The sequence below is a fragment of the Entelurus aequoreus genome, linkage group LG08 (assembly GCF_033978785.1).
Source record: "Entelurus aequoreus isolate RoL-2023_Sb linkage group LG08, RoL_Eaeq_v1.1, whole genome shotgun sequence".
Lineage (NCBI taxonomy): Eukaryota > Metazoa > Chordata > Actinopteri > Syngnathiformes > Syngnathidae > Entelurus > Entelurus aequoreus.
In genome coordinates, this window is record NC_084738.1 from 36,565,776 (window position 1) to 36,588,142 (window position 22,367).

At 37.7% G+C, this 22,367-nt stretch overlaps 1 protein-coding gene across 4 annotated transcripts; it reads right to left on the minus strand.

Moving 5' to 3' along the window:
* Positions 1-1,381: 1,381 nt before the first annotated feature.
* On the minus strand, positions 1,382-21,348 carry rfng (RFNG O-fucosylpeptide 3-beta-N-acetylglucosaminyltransferase). Of its 4 annotated transcripts, XM_062054999.1 has the most exons (10): positions 21,004-21,259; positions 10,643-10,767; positions 10,211-10,579; positions 6,746-6,794; positions 5,632-5,734; positions 5,392-5,545; positions 4,991-5,076; positions 3,268-3,433; positions 2,815-2,900; positions 1,382-2,742 (listed from the first exon to the last, which is right to left on the minus strand). In XM_062054999.1, exons 2-10 carry the CDS (start codon positions 10,670-10,672, stop codon positions 2,667-2,669), a joined length of 1,119 nt encoding a protein of 372 aa, XP_061910983.1. In that variant the 5' UTR covers positions 10,673-10,767; positions 21,004-21,259; the 3' UTR covers positions 1,382-2,666. The 4 variants fall into 4 exon arrangements, with proteins under 4 accessions (XP_061910983.1, XP_061910981.1, XP_061910980.1 ...); XM_062054997.1 differs by lacking the exon at positions 21,004-21,259 and adding an exon at positions 21,280-21,348 and having other exon boundaries at positions 10,211-10,767; XM_062054996.1 differs by having other exon boundaries at positions 10,211-10,767.
* Positions 21,349-22,367: the final 1,019 nt, after the last annotated feature.

Genomic DNA, 22,367 nt, shown 5'->3' on the forward strand with positions numbered 1-22,367 from the left:
AAAACAAACTTTTTTTTTTTTTTTTTTTGCAACACACTTCCATGTACCGAAACCATCCCCAAACCCCAGTGTAATCCACAATGTCATATTTTTAATACCGATCACAAACGCCGATTCTCTCTGGTCAGCAGTTAATTATGTGTCTCCATGCATACACAGTGTGGAGCCGCTCCTCTAAACTAATGATCACCTCTACTATAGCAAATATACTGAATTTCTTATTATCTTGAGTATTAATATCACCTAAGGATGGGGCGACAGGCTAACATGTTATAGAAAGAAAGCCAGGCATGCTGTTCCAATGTCCATTTCTCTGAGGATGCAATTGTTGATGACTGACGCGTGTTGATACCAACCAAACCTAACCCCCCCACCCCCCTCCATATCCCACACCCCAGATTGTAAATAATTCAATGTACATACTCTGATGATTATCTTGTGTGATGACTGTATTATGAAAATAGTATATATCTGTATCATGAATCAATTTAAGTAGACCCCCGACTTAAACAAGTTGAAAAACTTATTCGGGTGTTACCATTTAGTGATCAATTGTACGGAATATGTACTTCACTGTGCAATCTACTAATACAAGTTTCAATCAATCAATCAAAAAGATATTCCAACATAGCTTTAACCACCAATAAATTAGTGCTTAGTAAAGTTTAGGACAGTATATGATCGATACTAGTGATCAGAGAGATAAAAAAGTTTAAGTTAAAGTACCACTGATAGTCACACACACTAGATGTGGTGAAATTACCCTCTGCATTTGATCCATCCCCCGGGAGGCGAGGGGAGCAGTGAGCAGCAGCGGTGGGCGCGCTGGGTGATTTAACCCCCGCTTCCAACCCTTGATGCTGAGTGCCAAGCAGGGAGGTAACAGGTTCCATTTTTATAGTCTTTGGTATGACTCGGCCGGGGTTTGAACTCACGAAAATAATTTTTGTGTTTGTTAAATGTTTACACTCCAATATTAATTCCCTGGAAACAGGAGGATTTTGAGGGCAAGAAACTCAGGATTTAAATGAGTAGCAGATCGATATTTGGTTTTGTTCAATTATTGCTACTGACGACTTTGTTTTGCATTAACAATTGCATTTAAAAGAAGAAAATAAGTGTTGATATTGTGCAACTGTCAATCATACTAACCATAAATGCATTGAGAAATATACAGTAAATCCATGTGATTGGTATCAGCTGATATCACTCATGGATGACCGCTATCGGAATTGGCAGCAGAAAACCTTGATCGGAACATCCCTACTAAATGTGGTCTCCCAAGTCCGTAAAAAACATACTTACCGCAGAATTAAATAGCAATTAAGTAGAGGCAAGATATGAAGCAATGAGACACTGACAAAATACAGTCTTCACAGAATTACACAGGCATCATTTATTTATTTTTTACTAAAACACACGACAAACAATTGAGAAAGGACGTAGACATTGCAGTCCCAAACACTGACCTGCAGTGATGTATCATTTGGATTTGGGGTTCTGTGCAACACAGAAAAAAATGGGTGGGCAAAGCCAAATTTTCCAAAAAACTGAAAAACCTGATTAGTAAAGAAGATGAAATGTTTGATGAAATAGTGTTCCATTCTACAACATGGTTAGTAGGGATTTCTAACAACCATTACACTAAACTTTGGCTTAGAGTTTAAAAAACACACCAATATTGGTGGATATATATAGCCATTTTACAATTAATACAGTTTTCACTGAGAACTTTGGTAAAAAAGAGTAAAAGCGACAAATTACAATCTTAAATCCATAAAACAGATAGTTGGCAAGTGTCAAGGTTATGATGATAATTATTTGAAAACCATAACGATCTGTAAAAACACGGCACCCAAATCAAGTAGTTAATAATTATTATTTAGTAACAAAATAGTAGAGAACATATTTTGGCTTGCCTTCACCCATTTTCACCTTGTACCTTGAACGGTACCTCTACAAATTATGACCCTTGCAGAGCCAGAACTACCCTCTTGCTCAATCAAGACACGTTTACACACACTAGGGTGAACAATACAGATGTAAGAAAAGACAAAATAGTGCAAAAAAAACACTCTACATAATTGTTTGGTAACAATGCAACACGAACACATGCGCAAGTCGCGCCGTAGCTGTAGTCATGAATATCAGGCCAGCTATGACAACCGTCAACTTTTATAAAAGAAATAAAATTGCAAGTATATATATATATATATATATATATATATATATATATATATATATATATATATTATAATGCACAAAATCATACCCAAGACACACATACTCACTTATCAAATTCAGAAGAGTCAAAACCTACAGCACACTCGCAAGTACATTCACACATATAATACAGAGGCTTCATTTAATTAATGTGATTGCTTCATGCATAAATGACAGCCATCTTGCACAATGGAAAGACTAAGACTAGATGTATCAGGAGAATTGCAAAAATACAACTGTGAACAAATGATGGCACAAGCAGACAGGCCAAAGCCCAAAAGCAAGGCGAAATAGGGCGAATCCCAAATATGGTTCAAATTGGTGAGACAAACACTCATGAGGTAGGACTTGAAGGCAAGCGTCAGTTGGGAATAAGTTAGCTCGATTCAAGCAACGCATGGTGACTTTGCGGGTTATAAAAGCAACTGGATGAAAAATGGACTTCAGTTTTTCGGTCGACGTTTGAGCTTTGGACACCAGTCAGTCTCAGGATAAAGAAGGCAGTGAACCGTTTTAAACCTGGAAATAGACAAAGAGTTTGGTGTTTTTGCCATACTAGCAACTATTCTGATCTTTGTTTTTCTTTTTTACCTTGTTGGGTCTTCAACCAAAGAAAAGCCTGCAACAATGCTGACCACATTCCGTCTGTTCTCATAGCCTCCATAGCTGAGTGTCACCTGTTGGAGAACAAAATAAGGAATACCACAATTTTTTTACAATGCAGAGAGTTGAAAAAAAAAAAAGAAGAACGAAACGGAAATTATCTAGAATTGAATTATGGCCGGGAATTTACAGTATACATACATAAGTGTATATTATCCACACAGTCAAACCTGTCTATAGCGACCATGGCGATGGCAAACTTATACATTGAACATTAAGAATGAACACAAAAAACATTCATGCAAGTTCATCCTAAAACGAGTAAACCATTAAACAATAACAAAAACTGACACCTAAAGTGTGCTTGCGTTGTGGCTGTGCAGCAGATACTGTACATTTGAGGTAGAGGCAGAGTACAGGCTATGTACACAAAACACTGACCTGCTCCAAAACATTGTTTGTGGGAAGCTTCTGGAGATTCTCCAGGTGTGAGTGGAAGAGGTGCGTGTGAATTAAAGTGACCTCTAGCAAAGCTTCAATAATGTAGCCGATGGTGCAATCGTCTGGGAGGCGGATCTTCTCCGCTGTACTGATGAAATTCCCCAAACTGAAACCCAAGACACAGTTTTAGTGTATTTCAAACGTAGTTGCTCAGTTCCTAGCATTGTAACATTTGCCACAGTTACTTTATACTCCACAACATCAAGCGGGTCTGGAAAGTAAATCATTTAAGGGGAAAAAAACTAAGCATCTTCTGGACTGTTTAAAATGGGCGTCAAAATGCAAACAACCTTGTTATTGATTCAAAGCAAATTGTGAAAAATTGCCTGTGAAAACATGACATGGGTATGAATTTAACTATTGCCAGTTACCAGCGGAGTAATGGTATATGTATTTGACATATTCATGGTTAGATTTTTCAGTATGAACATGATCATACCTTCGTGTATAGTTAGCTAATGATAGCTATTTTATTCATGATTATTGTCGACAATGTTAAGTCGTCGCACCCCTCGTGATTTTAAACACGAGTTGCGCCACTGGGATGCATGGAGTGCGAGTTTACTGCGTCTGATCAAATTTCTCTGATGCACTACAAAACGTAGCATCATCACTGGCATACCTTTACACCCCGACACCAGCTACACTACTATAATATTGATATATATTAGTGTATTGATGGTTCTCTTGCATCACTACTAACCTATGGAGTTGCAATTACAGTACTTACATACATAAAATGTTCAATTGATATACACTGATACCTTATTTAATTTACGCCCCACTTTATATGCCGTATTTTTCGGAGTATAAGTCGCTCCGGAGTATAAGTCGCACCGGCCGAAAATGCATAATAAAGAAGGAAAAAAACATAAGTCATAAGGAGTATTAGTCGCATTTTTTGGGGAAATGTATTTGATAAAACCCAACACCAAGAATAGACATTTGAAAGGCAATTTAAAATAAATAAAGAATAATGAACAACAGGCTGAATAAGTGTATGTTATATGACGCATAAATAACCAACTGAGAACGTGCCTGGTAAGTTAACGTAACATATTATGGTAATAGTCATTCAAATAACTATAACAAATAGAACATGCTATACGTTTACCAAACAATCTGTCACTCCTAATCGCTAAATCCGATGAAATCTTATACGACTAGTCTCTTATGTGACTGAGCTAAATAATATTATTTGATATTTTATGGTAATGTGTTAATAATTTCACACATAAGTCGCTCCCTAAGTATAAAAAAAGGCTTTTTTTAAAAATATATGCATACTAGTTATAGTTATTTGGCTGTTCTAGTTTTTATTTTTAATTGTATTTCTTTATTATCTTTTTATTATTATTATTTATTTTTGTAATACACTGTAGCACTTTGAGATTGTTTACTCAATATAAAGTGCTTTTTACAAATAAAATCTATTATTATATTATTATTAAGTCGCACTATGAAAAAAACTGCGACTTATAGTCAGAAAAATACGGTGATTAATTTTTCCACAAATATGACTACCAAAAGTAAGTTTGTTTTAGATCAGGACAACTTTTTATTGAAATGTTTTATTTTGTACACTTTGGACTTTTTGAAACGTAAATTAAGGTAAAAAATTCCCATTCTTTCAGTAAAAGACAAATATTAAGCCAGAACCTACCTGGCCCATGGGCTCATTTTGAGACCCAGACCCCGGCTGATACAGAAACCTGCGCCACCTGTTGCAAACCAGAACTTGACTGACATCTGAAACAAGAGAACGAGAATGTGAGATGCTGTTCTACCGGTCCAAGTTATGTGCAGTGCGTGTAGTGCACAGACAAAAAGTTCAGACTATGCTTGTTTTGATGACACATTCATTGTAACTGTATGCCTATTTATGTATGGTACGCTTCAAATTATTCACCAACGACTGCAGAAAAAAGAGGTAAGAGTCCTGGGCCCTGAATCCAAGATGTAAAAGCTTTGAGGATAAACTTGTCTATTGAAATGTCATTAAAATACCATGTTTGTGATTATGTGCCAGCATATGTAAAACCCATATGAGGTTTAGTGACTCACCAAACCATCAGCCTTCACTCTCTCTGCAGCTTCTATGGGGTGATCGAGACTGGGGCGACCGAGGTAAACATCCTGGCTGTGATGGTAAGAAGAGAGTAGCCGCAAAAGGCTGGGCAGGATCACATAGTTGTCATCATCCACATGGCAGAACCACCTGAAACACGATTGTTTAAATAAATACTCTTTAAGGGTCAGGTTGATTATCGTTGAATAAGACAATGGAGATTTGTTTATTCTTACTTTTTCTTAGACTCAATGAATTTGTCATACTCAACAGACATCTTGCAGCACAAAGCCTGGCGAGTGTGAGCCGCTGAGCAGTTAGTGTTGATGATGTTTGCGCCTATTAGAAAACATTTAGAAAACATTGTCATTGTCTACGGATGTTCTCATTCATTCAGGTCAATGTCATCTCAGGGCATTCAATCGATCACAACTGGACTCTTTGGTGTGTCTTAGAAGATGTTTTGCCTCTCATCCAAATAGGTTTCATCAGTTCATGCTCATAGACTTAGATTGGTCAGATCTAGTCTCGCCGTTGGTGTCAAAACCCCAAATATTTATACTCCAACACCAGGAGGGTGTGCCTGGGCAAGGATGGTTCTGCCCTATCATACTGAGGAAAAACAACTGTTTAGATAGATGCAAACAAGCAATCCTACTGTCAATGCCAACAACACTCGTTGAAGTGTAATTTCCCCTCGTAGGCATTGAGGTATTGTGTGGTAGAGCGATCAGTGTGGTTTGACCACCACCAGCCCAAAATAGTTGGAATCACCCACGTCAGCATTCCATTCAGTCAAGCAACTGAATGGAATGCGAACGTGGGTGATTCAGTCAAGCAACTGAATGGAATGCTAACGTGGGTGATTCCTACTATTTTGGGCTGGTAGTGATCGATCCACAGCGATTTTTTTCTCACTACGTTAGGGCGAAGCCATCCTTGTCCAGGCACACCCTCCTGGTGTTGGAGTATAAATATTTGGGGTTTTGGCACCAACCGCTTGACTAGATCTGACCAATCTAAGTCTAAGACTAGATCTGACCAATGTCGGTCTATGAGCATGAACTGATGAAGCCTTGGATGAGAGGCGAAACATCTTCTAAGGCAAACCAAACAGCCCAGTTTTGATTGATTGAATGCCCTGACAATGGGTTACATTAATTTCCATTTAAAAACTATATTTCATCAGTTATTATTTGGGCACTTATTTAATTCTTCAAAACTTATATTTTTTCTATATTAATTTTCATTGTCAGTAACATGTTTGGTACTATCAGCTCGCTCACTGCATGGGGTTATGTTTTTTAGATTTCCATTTTGGATTTTTTCCTTACTTGTCTTGCTATTTACCTGTTCTTATCCGCAGCTCTTTGTCATCACCGTCTGTGAATATGTAGGTCTGGGAAAAACAAAGACACACTTGTCAAAAAATAGCACCGATCACGTGGTTACATTTGCGCAAGTCTGAAAAGAAGTAGGAAGGAGGAGAGCTTATTTAACCCTACCCCTTCTCCATATCTATTACTGATCATTTACATGTCAACACTTCCACTATTTACTTGCATTTTGTCATTTAAACTTATTTCAGTGGTACAGCCCACTGTAGAACCTCTCGGATCAAACAACGAACAATCTATCAGTTTTCAATTAAAAAATCATAACAAAAACACTAGTTTTACAACTACTTAACTTTGAAAAGCTGGAGATTTATTGTTTTAGAGAGAGTTCCCTTCCTTCACATAACTTTGTGGACACAGTATTCTCGTAACACCCTTTACAAAGTACAGTACAGTGAGGTCTAGCACAATATATCAAATTGTGCGCACTGAGTTGGTGGGATAATTGGGTACCACATGTTACCAAAAAAGGTGACACAAATTGGCACAAAATGTATGAATCAGTTGATTTGGTTCACAATCTTTGGTAATAGAAATGCAGTGAAATGTGCATCATACTAAAAGGAATATTGCTGCTTATCGGGATATGACTTAGGATGCTACGTTCACAATGCAGAGAAAGATGCCCATTTTTTTTTAAATCCGATCTTTTTATGTAGTTCTTCACGTCACTAAAAATATGCGACTTCCATGTAAGTCTAATGTGAACGAAAAACGTAAGTGAACTGATGCGCAGGCGCACAAAATGTACCACGTGGAGCCCTGTGTTTAAGGAAGTAAACATGGCCCTGGCGATTTGTGTTGGTATCAATTCTGGCACATTTTAAGGCAATTTCAAGGAGTTTGTGCAATCAGTGTCAACATTTATTATTTCACGTAGGAGATTAAGGGAGAGGGTAAGAATTTTAGCTACGGTAGTTTGTGGGGATACAAGGCACTTGGTGCGACGTCTGTCCCGAAGAGCATGTGGGACATTGACAAGTCCTTCTATATTTTGATCACTTAGAAAACATATTTTCAACACTGACTGTTTCCTGCTCCTTTGTTGACCATTTACTCCTGTATAGTCTGTTTTGACGTTTGTTACTTTAGGTGACGTACCGGCTGGCTAAACACGACCTGAACATATAAACTCGGGCTGCAGCCAGGGCTGGACGCTTATGGCAAAAATAATAATGACGAATATTTTGAATGTTACTGTAATCACATTCATTCATTTAAAAACATGAGTATTTATTGTACCACCAAAACTACTCTTTAAATATAGTTTTAAAAAAAACCTGGATATAAATGAATAGATCACAACAAGTAAAATAATAATAATAGTATCAATAATAACTTTAAATAACAATAACAATATAAAAAACAATAAAATGCAGTTTTCTCGTTTTGTTTTAATTGAGTTTTTACCTTTTCCACTTATTTTACCATCAAAGAGTGTGTGCTTTTTGTGTCAAATAATTTAATAAAATGTTTGTCAATTACATGCAAAAATCCTCACATTTATTGGTGCAATACAGCTTTGGACAATTTTGACCAGCATTGTAGGTCAAAGCAAAATCATTTTGTAAAAAATAATGCTTTAAGTACAGTGTGCTTGTGCAAGGTACTTTTTTGAAACCTTTATTTTGTTAGCTCAGGTAGACCGGATGTGATGCACCGCGCTATTATTGTGAAGGGGGAAGTGTGCTGTGATGTTGTGCTCAGCTTGGCAAGTACTGTAAGTAAAGAAGCAACTCGCTTCAGCGTCTCTCAAGTTGCGACCACTGTTTGTACATTAACGTTACATTCATGATGTCGTTCACAACAACACAAACAGATGAGATCTGTTGTGGGTGTATGGATTGTTCTTGTTAGCTTTAGCTTCGGAGTTTTCAAGTGGCTGTCTCGACATTGTTTAGTTCAGGACGGGGCGGTTGAGTGTGTCGGAAATAAATGAGCACTACCACAACTCCATTATTTCCCTAAACAAATGTTCCTGCTCACTATGACAACATTTCACTTACATATTTGTCAATTTCCCTTATAGTATTTTTGCGTTTGAAAGCGGATTCCATTTTATTGGCCAATTATGTGACTCCTACTGCGGTTTTGGGAACGCAGAAATCATATGCTTTTTTGTTTAGTGATTATTGACTAGACTTGCTCAGGTTGTGTCGAATAAAAAGTAGCAACCATGGTGACATCACAAACTTCTAGTCGACGTGCTCTATTTTCACTCATTCGCTCCTAATTGGCGGCGTGGCTCGGCCATGCCAGAAAGTTGAGGGTTCCGAGTTCGATCCCTGCTTCCGCCATTCTAGTCACTGCTGTTGTGTCCTTGGACAAGACCCTTCACCTATCTCCTCCCAGTGCCATCCACACTGGTTTAAATGTAGATTAAAGATGTAGATAATGGGTTTCTTTATGTAAAGTGCCTTGAGTCTCTAGAGAAAAGAGCTGTATAGAAATAATTCACTTCACTTCATCTGTTTCGCCGCCACAAGCTCCGGAATTTGCATGCACGTTTTGTAGCCCAGTAATCTTTTTTTTTCGATTAATATAATTTCATGATTGTAAGAAGCCATAATCGAAAATACAATTGTATTAATTGTCCAACCCTAGCTGCCCTATCGATTATTTTAGTAAATGAGTAATCCACGGATACTTTTGTTTGAGTAATCGGATAAAACAACACTTTTTCTGTTTGCCATAACGTTCTTTTCTTTTCTTATAAATGTACATCAACATTGAAATTAAACTGGTGTGCATGTATTAAAAACAAACAAAATAACCTTGACACCACACTTGTCCAGGGTGTACCCCGCCTTCCGCCTGAATGCAGCTGAGATAGGCTCCAGCAGCCCCTGCGACCCCGAAAAAGGGATGGATGGACCACACAACCCACTGCACCAACACACCACTGCCCTCATTTGAGCTCTCTCGGTCCAGAAAAGCCACAATTATTTAAAAGCAACATAATAAAAATCAAAGCTTTTTTCTAATCAAATTAATGGATTAATTGTTGCAGCCATAGTTCAGACTGCAGTCGTATTGGATACATATCGGATTTATATCCACATACGAAAGAGGCCTATGTTGGATTTGAAAAAGAATGGAATTGTACTGTTCACATTGGCATGAAAAAATCTGGCACGTCACATACAGGCACACAGAAAAATCGGCAGTGTGAACATAGCTTTGGACAGTGGAGGCCTCGTCAGTATAGGATGTATACTGGCAGCACCTGCTGAATTGGAACATTAACGGGACTGTTAAGTGGGATAAATTCCCTCTGCAGGTAAACTCTTCTTCCACACACTGCAGATTTACTTTCAGAAGATGGGACTCAGTGGTTAGGACAATACCCACACTTACATACATTCTGAATATTGGCAGAATCTCCTATCTTTATCTCTCCTATATTATTTGCTCTCACCTGTTCTTTGGCCTGTGATATCCAGGTTTGAATAAGCAGCTCCAGTCTGGACTTGTGGTACTTCCTGGTAGTCTTCACAGCAATAAAAATGTCCTTTAATTCCAATAGGTCATGTGATGTAAAACCTGGGAAAATACTGTCTTGTCCTTCAGGGATGGAAACTGTATTGGAGTTTTCTTCAGAGTATGTCTCCCTGTAGTCATTTCCATGTTCAGCCTTGATGGCGGCACCCAGCTTTTCTGTGTTTGTATTTAACACTGTGGTCAAACCTGCACCCCGAGCAGGGCTCCCGGTGCTGTGCTGCAAAGTGTTTGGTGAGGTCTTAACCTGAGGTCGCGGCTGTGGCAGGTCCACTTGGTGAGCCTTGGGCTGAAGGGCTGGGATGAGCAGCAGCAGAAGACCACAAAGTGAAAGGGAAAACAAAAAGCAGACCTTACTGACGCCCACCGAGGCTATGTGCATCCTGACAGGGCAGTGCGGCAAGGGAAATCAGCCTGCAGGGCCGAAGCCACTTTCGACGACTCCCCGTCCCATCCTTATGTCATTCTCACAGACTCCTGCAGGAGTTGAGGGAAAAAAAGGGACATATTAAAAGGGACATTTTTATACCGGTACTTAAATATTGTTTTAATGATTTACGATAATATGAAATTATGCAAATAAGCACTACACATTAAGAAACAACAGCAACATTATACTAGCCATAAGCATATCATACTATACTGAAGTGGGATGCCCTTGAAGTTGTATAACTTTGAATGTGACCAAATATTTAAAAAACAAAAGGCCTCTAGAGTTGAACAAAACCTGAATTGCCAAATTGAATGAGGGAACGCAAGATGTCAGCACATTGAGGGAGACCTCTGGGTACCTCAATTATAAAACTACTTTGTTTTTTGTTGTGAAATTCTTATTCCAAAAGATCCGACGTACCTTTTTAGGAGTTTAATTGGTAACCGTGAAAAAGGCTCCCTCACAAAATGTTTTATTTTATTTTACTGGGGTGAGTTTTTCCTTGCCCGTATGTGGGCTCTGTACCGAGGATGTCGTTGTGGCTTGTACAGCCCTTTGAGACACTTGTGATTTAGGGCTATATAAATAAACATTGATTGATTGATTGATTGATTAAGACAATATGGAATTATTAGGGTACTGCATTTAAATATCTAGGGATAATCCTCGACCAGGTGTGTCAAATTTAAAGGCCTACTGAAACCCACTACTACCGACCACGCAGTCTGATAGTTTATATATCAATGATGAAATCTTAACATTGCAACACATACCAATACGGCCGGGTTAACTTACAAAATGCAATTTTAAATTTCCCGCGACACTTCCGGTTGAAAGCGTCCAGATATGATGACGTATGCGCGTGACGTCACAGAGAGAACGGAAGTATTCGGACCCCATTGGATCCAATACAAAAAAGCTCTGTTTACATCCCAAAATTCCACAGTATTCTGGACATCTGTGTTGGTGAATCTTTTGCAATTTGTTTAATGAACAATGGAGACTGCAAAGAAGAAAGCTGTAGGTGTGATCGGTGTATTAGCGGCGGACTACAGCAACACAACCAGGAGGACTTTGAGATGGATAGCAGACGCGCTAGCCGCCGACCTCACCTTGACTTCCTCCGTCTCCGGGCCGCCGACCGCATCGGTGATCGGGTGAAGTCCTTTGTCGCTCCGTCGATCACTGGAACGCAGGTGAGCACGGGTGTTGATGAGCAGATGAGGGCTGGTTGGCGTAGGTGGAGAGCTAATGTTTTTAGCATAGCTCTGTGAGGTCCCGTTGCTAAGTTAGCTTCAATGGCGTCATAAGCAACAGCATTGTTAAGCTTCGACAGGCTGGAAAGCATTAACAGTGTATTTACATGTCCATGGTTTAATAGTATTGTTGATCTTCTGTCTATCCTTCCAGTCAGGGGTTTATTTATTTTGTTTCTATCTGCATTTGAGCCTGATGCTATCACGTTAGCTCCGTAGCTAAAGTGTTTCGCCGATGTATTGTCGTGGAGATAAAAGTCACTGTGAATGTCCATTTCGCGTTCTCGACTCTCATTTTCAAGAGGATATAGTATCCGAGGAGGTTTAAAATACAAATCCTTGATCCACAATAGAAAAAGGAGAAAGTGTGGAATCCAATGAGCCCTTGTACCTAAGTTAAGGTCAGAGCGAAAAAAGATACGACCTGCACTGCACGCTAGTCCTTCACTCTCACGTTCCTCATCCACGAATCTTTCATCCTCGCTCAAATTAATGGGGTAATCGTCGCTTTCTCGGTCCGAAACTCTCTCGCTGCATTGTAAACAATGAGAAAATGTGAGCAGACCTTCCTCCTGTGACGTCACGCTACTTCCGGTATAGGCAAGGCTTTTTTTAAAAAGCGACCAAAAGTTGCGAACTTTATCGTCGTTGTTCTCTACTAAATCCTTTCAGCAAAAATATGGCAATATCGCGAAATGATCAAGTATGACACATAGAATGGATCTGCTATCCCCGTTTAAATAAAAAAATTTCATTTCAGTAGGCCTTTAAGGCGACATCATTTTATGTGGCCAGCCACGTTATTCAATGTGATCCGTAACGTCATTTGAAGTGGTCTTCCACATCATTTTTATGTGGTCCGCCACATCATTTAAGGTGGCCTGCCATGTCATTTTATATGTACAGCCACATCCTTTGACGTGTTCCACTGCATTATTTAATGTGATCTTCCACATCATTAAATGTTGTCTTCCACATCATTTATGGTGGTCAACCACATAATTTTAAGTGGTCTGCATTGTCATTCCAGTGTTTCCCATAAACTGCCAAGATCCCTGTGGCGGTGGGGGCGTGGCTATGGGCGTGGTCACCATGACATCGAGTAATTTGCATAATTTACTACAATGATATGATTTTCTCTAAAAAGGCTCAAAAAATGTATACTTACTAATTAATAATAACAGTTTTGTTTTAAACGTCCATCCATCCATCCATCCCTTTTACAATATAATTACAACACTTTATGTACATATTTATATACAGATTTGAACAATAAGTTATTCACTGAAATATATTTATTAATTGTGGTTCTTACAAAAAATATATCTTATAAAATATAAAAGCTAAAATGTCTCTAAAAGCTCTGCCACTTTAATTAGTGCATACTAAATAATTTAACTTTAGCCTACTACTACAACCATATTATTTACCAGCAACATAAAGTGAAACAGAGGCAGAGGTGTCCTGCCACAGTCAGTAACAAATAAACAGAAAACAGTAGTGGTCAAATACAAATAAGGCAACAAGAGAAGTATCCTACACTTCTCTTTTGTAAAGTAAATCTTAACAGTCTATATGGGCATCTACATCAACTATATGATTTGCCTAAGAAGCTGGACAGGACAAAAATAAATAAATAAATAAATAAATAAATTATTTTTTATTTGTGGCGGACGTAATTCTTTCGTGGCAGGCCGCCACAAATAAATGAATGTGTGGGAAACACTGCATTCAATGGGGTCCTTCACATCATTCAATGGGGTCCTTCACATCATTCAATGTGGTCCTTCACGTCATTCAATGTGGTCCTTCACGTCATTCAATGTGGTACTTCACGTCATTCAATGTGGTACTTCACGTCATTCAATGTGGTACTTCACGTCATTCAATGTGGCCCTTCACGTCATTCAATGTGGTCCTTCACGTCATTCAATGTGGTCCTTCACGTCATTTAATGTGGTCATTCACGTCATTTAATGTGGCCCACCACATCATTCAATGTGGTCCTTCACATCATTTATTGTGGCCCGCCACATCATTTCATGTGGTCCGTCACATCATTCAATGTGGTCCGCCACTTCATTCAATATGGTCTGCCACATAATTTAATGTAATTCAATGTGGCCCTCAATAAAAACAAGCTTGACACACCTGTCCTAGACCCACATCTTAAAATTGAAAAGCACATAAAGAGACTCTCAAAAGTAGCAAAAAGCAACCTCAATTGTTTTAAAATAATGACAAATATCATACCCATCCAGGCAGCTAGGATGTTCATGCGTGCTAGGCTTTTTTCACATATTTCCTATTGTGTAACAACTTGGGTTCAGGCATTGCCTTCTACAGTCAGACCCATAACATCTGTGTACAACCAGATCTTGAAATTAATGGACAAAAAGCCCATCACAGTGAAATATTAAAAAAAATACAATCTATTGAATTTTGATTGTTTCAGTTTCTTGAAGATTACTTTAAATGTTTACATGATGTAGCCCCAGAGCCTCTCTCGAAGTACATTAAAATACATAACAGTAACAGAGTAACTAGGAGCATGATGGTTGGGAACTGTAAAATATCACATCAAAAAGCTACATTTGGACAACCTGCCTTTTCCATCAACGGCTGTCAACTATGGAATAATGTACATTAGCAACATAAATGAAATTAATCTCAGATATGAATCTGTTCACAACAAAGGTTAAGTGTTGGCTGAAGGGAAACAAAGTTGTACACATTAACTTGGCCCTGGTTGTACTTGTTTTTTTAACGGCGCTACCTTGTATTTCGTATTTTTTCTCACTGTGTGTAATTTTAGAAAATGAATTGATTGTATGGTGTGTCAGAGTGTTTTATTTATTTACAAGCCCAGCTTGTGCATTTATTGTTTTCGGAATATGTTGAACTGTATCGTCACAATTTAAATACAATTATTTTCTATTCTATTATTGGAGCAGAGAATATACAGTTTTCAATAAAATTCCTGAAATTAAAGGAAAAGTTTGACTAAGAAATTTGAGAAATATTAAAAGTTAGTAGAGATGGGATTCATGGCTCTATAAAAGGAGACGGATCTTGAGGAGCTGTTTAAAAGACTGGCTCTTTCCTTTATATATACAATACAGGCCAAAAGTTTGGACACACCTTCTCATTCAATGCGTTTTCTTTATTTTCATGACTATTTACATTGTAGATTGTCACTGAAGGCATCAAAACTACATGTGGAGTTATGTACTTAACAAAAAAAGGTGAAATCACTGAAAACATGTTTTATATTCCACTTTCTTCAAAATAGCCACCCTTTGCTCTGATAACTGTTTTGCACAATCTTGGCATTCTCTCGATGAGCTTCAAGAGGTAGTCACATGAAACGGTTTTCACTTCACAGGTGTCATAGCTTTGATGCCTTCAGCGACAATCGACAAGAAAAATAATCATGAAAATAAAGAAAACGCATTGAAATGAGAAGGTGTGTCCAAACTTTTGGCCTGTACTATATAGATATATATTTTTTAAGTGACTTGTTTTCATAAAGTAAACCATCACTCATGGCAGGAAATAGGATAAAGGTTTGGTCAATAAATCAAAATGTATACATTACACCAATATAAACATACAGGAGAGAATTATTGATAATCTAATTTGGCTTTTGTTTCCATTGTAAACATTCCACTAATTCCCCATTCCTTGACAGTGACGTCACAACGTCAGCTTTACCGTAAATGTACATGCAATTATCCCCGCGGATTGCACGAAAGTGCATCCAAATGCTACGTTTCCTTTGACTTTTGTTCATTTTGTTTTCCTTCCCAATTGCTAATATCTCTTTCTAATACCAAATACAGCGGCTAAACGGCTCGAGTAGGTTCAGGTGCCTATTAAACTCCTCACCTAAGGGTAACTTGTGAGTGCGTACGCATGACAGCGTTCAAATAAAAAGAGCCTTTTGGGACGACTCTAACTCTGAGATGTCATTACTCCTTAAATAAATAAAGCCAATGACGCTGATTTTGATTTTGAATTTAATTCAGAGAGGGCAGCATGGGCAATTTGCATAAAGAAGAGCTCTCAAACAAACAAATTACAACTGCAAATCAATTATCATCGTTCGGGGTGGGAATCTTTGGGCACCTCACGATTCGATTACAATTACGATTCAGGAGCTACGTACGATTCGATTAAAAATCGATTATCAAAGCACCTTTAATTTTCAGTGTTTCCCACACATTCATTTATTTGTGGCGGCCCGCCACGAAAGAATTACGTCCGCCACAAATAGATTTTTTTTTGGTTTTTTTTGTTCTTTCCAGCTTTTTTAGGCAAATCATATAGTTGATGTAGATGCCCATATAGGCTGTTCAGATTTACTTTACAAAAGAGAAGTGTAGGATACTTCTCTTGTTGCCTTATTTGTATTTGACCACTACTGTTTTCTGTTTATTTGTTACCTACTGTGGCAGGACACCTCTGCCTCTGTTTCACTTTATGTTGCTGGTAAATAATATGGTTGTAGTAGTAGGCTAAAGTTAAATTATTTAGTATGCACTAATTAAGGGGCAGAGCTTTAAGAGACATTTTAGCTTTTATATTTTATAAGATATATTTTTTGTAAGAACCACAATTAATAAATATATTTCAGTGAATAACTTATTGTTCAAATCTGTATATAAATATGTACATAAAGTGTTGTAATTAAATTGTAAAATGGATGGATGATGGATGGACGTTTAAAACAAAACTGTTATTATTAATTAGTAAGTATACATTTTTTGAACCTTTTTAGAGAAAATCATATCATTGTAGTAAATTAGGCAAATCACTCAATGATGTCATGGTGACCACGCCGATAGCCACGCCCCCACCACCACAGGTATCTTAGCAGTTTATGGGAAACACTGAATTTATTTACATTGATGCAATTTTAAATTTCTTTTCGTTTCACTAAATAAGCGTTTATCACGTGCAACATTTTAAATCAGTGCATTTGTAATAAGAAACAGTTGAAATAATTCCCATCCCATTTATTAAATTAATGAAAACGTGTGCAAAACGAACATAAGTGCCCCAAAATAAAAGGGGCTGGTCGGCTTGCTGCAGTAAGCCACATTTTAGAACTGTCTGCATTATTTTATTTACAATAAATAAATCGATTATTAATGTTTACTAACTGATTTTATAATTGTCCATGTCCGAATTTCGATACATCTAAAAATCGATTTCCCCCACCTCTACACATCGTTTCTTGAAAAAGCCGTTCAAAAGAATTAAATCGCTCGCGAACGTCACATCTCTCAAAGTTAGTCAATAAGCAATTGAAAATAACGTTTATGTGGAAATTAGGGATAATTCATACAAATTGTATTGTACCACAAATACATTAAAGCCCCACATAAGAACTTTCAGTTTTGGTTAATTTTGGCAGCACCAGTGAACCAAAGCGGTAGGAAGACCACATTTCCCATGAAGAACAGCGCATCGTGTCGTAAATCGTAACGTACATACAAACTGCCATGATAATACCACAATGATTCAGTATGACGGATCTTTCCACAGTAGGAGCTTTATATTTGTGGTTTGCAGTCATTGCTTTGTTTTTCTTTATACAGTACTTTTGAGTGTGTTGCGTGGCTGGTCGTGTCAGTGTGGGACTGCAAATTATCAAGCTGGTGGCTTTTTATTGCTACCACGCAAATTTCCAATAGCTAACATTAGGATTATCATTTTGATTTGAGCATCCAAAGTTACTTACTAGTCCAGCAGGAACAGAGCCAAAGCAGCATTGGTCTGAAATCCCTCCTCGTCTATGAGTTCACGCCAGCGAGTGAAAGCCAGGCCAATGTTGATCCTTGACTATCCTTTTATCCGTCTAAGCTCCATTTTTTTTGGTCACCTTAGACAAAACTCCGTTTCTTTGATTGTTTTGCAGTTTCTGCCATGATAGCTGTAATTGCACATAGGCGTTGTTCTTCGTTTAGTTTTCACCTCGACTTCTGTCTTTTTAACAAATGGGGAAAAGGAAAGTGACCTATGCCGTAAAGCAAGTCAGCACAATTGTAGTTTTATTGTGTGGCAGGAATCTTGCTACCCTCCTCAACTTTGCTAGGTGCCAGTGAAAGCCATACAGACCCCTCAGGCCATGACAGAGGTGTCATTCAACTAGTTGTAAGTCCATGTATCATCCCAAAAGTTACACAATTTTTTTATGAAGGTTGAAAACTTACTTAGTGCTGCTTAAAGGCCTACTGAAACCCACTACTACCGACCACGCAGTCTGATAGTTTATATATCAATGATGAAATCTTAACATTATAACACATGCCAATACAGCCGGGTTAACTTATAAAGTGACATTTTAAATTTGCCGCTAAACTTCCGGTTCGAAACGCCTCTGAGGATGACGTATGCGCGTGACGTAGACCGGGGAACACGGGTATGCCTTCCACATTGAAGCCAATACGAAAAAGCTCTGTTTTCATTTCATAATTCCACAGTATTCTGGACATCTGTGTTCGTGAATCTGTTTCAATCATGTTCATTGCATTATGGAGAAGGAAGCTGAGCAAGCAAAGAAGAAAGTTGTCGGTGCGAAATGGACGTATTTTTCGAACGTAGTCAGCCACAACAGTACACAGCCGGCGCTTCTTTGTTTACATTCCCGAAAGATGCAGTCAAGATGGAAGAACTCGGATAACAGAGACTCTAACCAGGAGGACTTTTGACTTCGATACACAGACGCCTGTAGAGAACTGGGACAACACAGACTCTTACCAGGATTACTTTGATTTGGATGACAAAGACGCAGACGTGCTACTGTGAGTATGCAGCTTTGGCTTCTAAACATTTGATCGCTTGACCGTATGTGCGCAACTTTTTTTTGCGTATGTACGTAACTTTTTTAAAATATATAAGCTTTATGAACCTTGGGTTAGGTGAACGGTCTTTTGGGCTGAGTGATTGTGTGTGTTGATCAGGTGTTTGAATTGTATTGGCGTGTTCTATGGAGCTAGGAGCTAGCATAGGAGCTAGGAGCTAGCATAACACGTACCGTACCGTACGTGCGCGTCACGTACGTAACTTTTTAAAAATATATAAGCTTTATGAACCTTGGGTTAGGTGAACGGTCTTTTGGGCTGAGTGATTGTGTGTGTTGATCAGGTGTTTGAATTGTATTGGCGTGTTCTATGGAGCTAGGAGCTAGCATAGGAGCTAGGAGCTAGCATAACACGTACCGTACCGTACGTGCGCGTCACGTACGTAACTTTTTAAAAATATATAAGCTTTATGAACCTTGGGTTAGGTGAACGGTCTTTTGGGCTGAGTGATTGTGTGTGTTGATCAGGTGTTTGAATTGTGTTGGCGTGTTCTATGGAGCTAGGAGCTAGCAGAGGAGCTAGGAGCTAGCATAACAAACACGCAGGTGTTATTATGCAGGATTAATTTGTGGCATATTAAATATAAGCCTGGTTGTGTTGTGGCTAATAGAGTATATATATGTCTTGTGTTTATTTACTGTTGTAGTCATTCCCAGCTGAATATCAGGTACCGTGAGTATGCAGCCTTGGCTGCTAAACATTTGATAACTTTACCGTATGTGCGCGTCACGTACGTAACTTTTTAAAAATATATAAGCTTTATGAACCTTGGGTTAGGTGAATGGTCTTTTGGGCTGAGTGATTGTGTGTGTTGATCAGGTGTTTGAATTGTATTGGCGTGTTCTATGGAGCTAGGAGCTAGCAGAGGAGCTAGGAGCTAGCATAACAAACACACAGGTGTTTTTATGCAGGATTAATTTGTGGCATGTTAAATATAAGCCTGGTTGTGTTGTGGCTAATAGAGTATATATATGTCTTGTGTTTATTTAGTGTTGTAGTCATTCCCAGCTGAATATCAGGTCACCCCCGGCTCTCACAGCATCTTCCCTATCTGAATAGCTTCAACTCCCCACTAGTCCTTCACTTGCACTTTACTCATCCACAAATCTTTCATCCTCGCTCAAATTAATGGGGAAATTGTCGCTTTTTCGGTCCGAATCTCTCTCACTTCATGCGGCCATCATTGTAAACAATAGGGAACTTTGCGTATATGTTCAACTGACTACGTCACGCTACTTCCGGTAGGGGCAAGCCTTTTTTTTATCAGATACCAAAAGTTGCAATCTTTATCGTCGTTGTTCTATACTAAATCCTTTCAGCAAAAATATGGCAATATCGCGAAATGATCAAGTATGACACATAGAATAGATCTGCTATCCCCGTTTAAATAAAAAAAAAATCATTTCAGTAGGCCTTTAAGGCAGTGATTGTCAAACAGCTCCATGTTGTGGTATGCCAAAGATAACTTTTTCTTTAAATGTTCCTATATTTAAACAGTCTTTCTGTTCAAACGGTTTGTAATGTCACAGCGGCCACAACTATTAAACATATTTGTGAAATAAAACATCTGCCTTGTTTTTAATGAATACTTAGGCCTACCACGCTACTGTATTTAAATGTCGGTCATTAGGGTGGTAATTGGAGAGCCAAATGTTTTCTGAGGTGGTAATTAGTGAAAAAAGTTTGAGAACCACTGCATTAATGAACTCACTCACTATTCATACCTTTTGCTGTTGTGTACAGGATTTTTTAAATTGTCTCTACACGAGACGGAGGACATTTCCTAGTAATTTTTGGGGAAAAGATTCTATATATAAAAAAAAAATCCAAAAATGTTTCATTCAACAGGACAGTCCATCTCCTAAAAGGCCACAAGAATGTCAATGTCACACAATCAAGTAAAACCTCCCCAGAATCTCAATCTGTCTCCCTAATATTCAACTTCAAATGAGAGGTAAAATACTTTAAAGGAAAATCTAAAGGCAACGTTAAGTATAATTCGTTTGTTTGCACTCATTAATTTACTTTCTAAAAATGTGCTAAAAATGAAAAGTAGTACTCAAGCAGATGTGTAGAAAAGTGTTCAGGAGCCAAACCAAAGCGAACTAAAAACACTTTTTTGTTTAAATGTCAGCTGGTTTAAAAATAAACTTACCATAAGACTTCACAGGAAATGTTTGAGTGATTTTCCCAATTTAACGGGAATTGCAGAGAAGTTTTCAACTTTAACTCAAACAACTAGCAGCCATAAATGAGCTTACTCGAAAACTATTCTCAGACTCGAAGGCGTCTGATTTTAGAAATTCGATTCAGCGCTTAACCGACCTTCTTCCATTTTGTTCTGCCGTATCTCGAAAAACTACAACTGGTTTCTCGATTACTTGTGCGGATAAACTTGTAACTAGTAAATTAAAAGTTAACAAAAACAAACCTGCTTTTACTGCCAGCTCCTCTGCTTCCAAAACGGTTAGTTTCCGGAAGAAGAAGTCGCGTTTCCGCTGTCCCCTTTCAAAATAATATACATCAGTCGAAATATAGGACTGCGACAAATATAATTTTCAAGCAGACAACATGTAGTTTTACCATAAATAATTAGTTGTATTATTGTATGTAGAATTATGTCGGTAAGGAATCGATAAGACTGCTTGTCGTACCTAATGGGGAAAACATTTGTCAGTTGATAATACAAATAACTGTATATTCTTTACTTTCTACATTCACATCCTTTTTACAGCATGCAGTCATTCTGAAAATGACATTTAATGAACTCATCAAAATATGCCCGAAGAAACTGGCAACTGGTGGTAGGAAACTGACTGAGGCAAGGAAAGTACCCAAATCGAGCATCAACAACATGTAGCAACTACTAACAAATATCAGCAATACCATACATCAAGGGTCCCCAAACGTTTTGACTCAGGGGCCACATTGGGTTAAAATAATTTGCCGGGGAGAGAGTAAGAGAAAGAGAGAGAGAGCTAAATAGATTGATATGGTCCCAATTTAAAAAATTGGGGGCACTTGACGTATGGTATTGCTGATATTTGTTATTAGTTGTTACATATATGTACTGTATACATATAAATATAATTTATATATATATATATATATATATATATATATATATATATATATATATATATATATATATATATATATATATATATATATATATATATATATATATACATACATATGTGTGTACACACACACACACACACACACATATATATATATATATATATATATATATATATATATATATATATATATATATATATATATATATATATATATATATATATATATATATATATATATATATATATATATATATATATATATATATATATATATATACACACATATATAAGATATATACACAAATTAAACACATGATATACAAACACTAAATATATCCAAACATTTAATGGAGTCAAATACAAATAAGGCATCAGGAGTATTCCACACTTTTCTTTTGTGAAGTAAATTTGTACAGCAGACATGGGCATCTACGTC

Coding starts and splice junctions, on each gene's coding strand:
- rfng (XM_062054997.1), bottom strand. CDS start 10,672: ATGCACATAGCCTCGGTGGGCGTCAGTAAGGTCTGCTTTTTGTTTTCC. Junction 5,735..6,745: donor AGAGCTGCGGATAAGAACAG/GTAAATAGCAAG, acceptor GTTTTCTAATAG/GCGCAAACATCATCAACACT. Junction 5,546..5,631: donor TTCATTGAGTCTAAGAAAAA/GTAAGAATAAAC, acceptor ATCGTGTTTCAG/GTGGTTCTGCCATGTGGATG.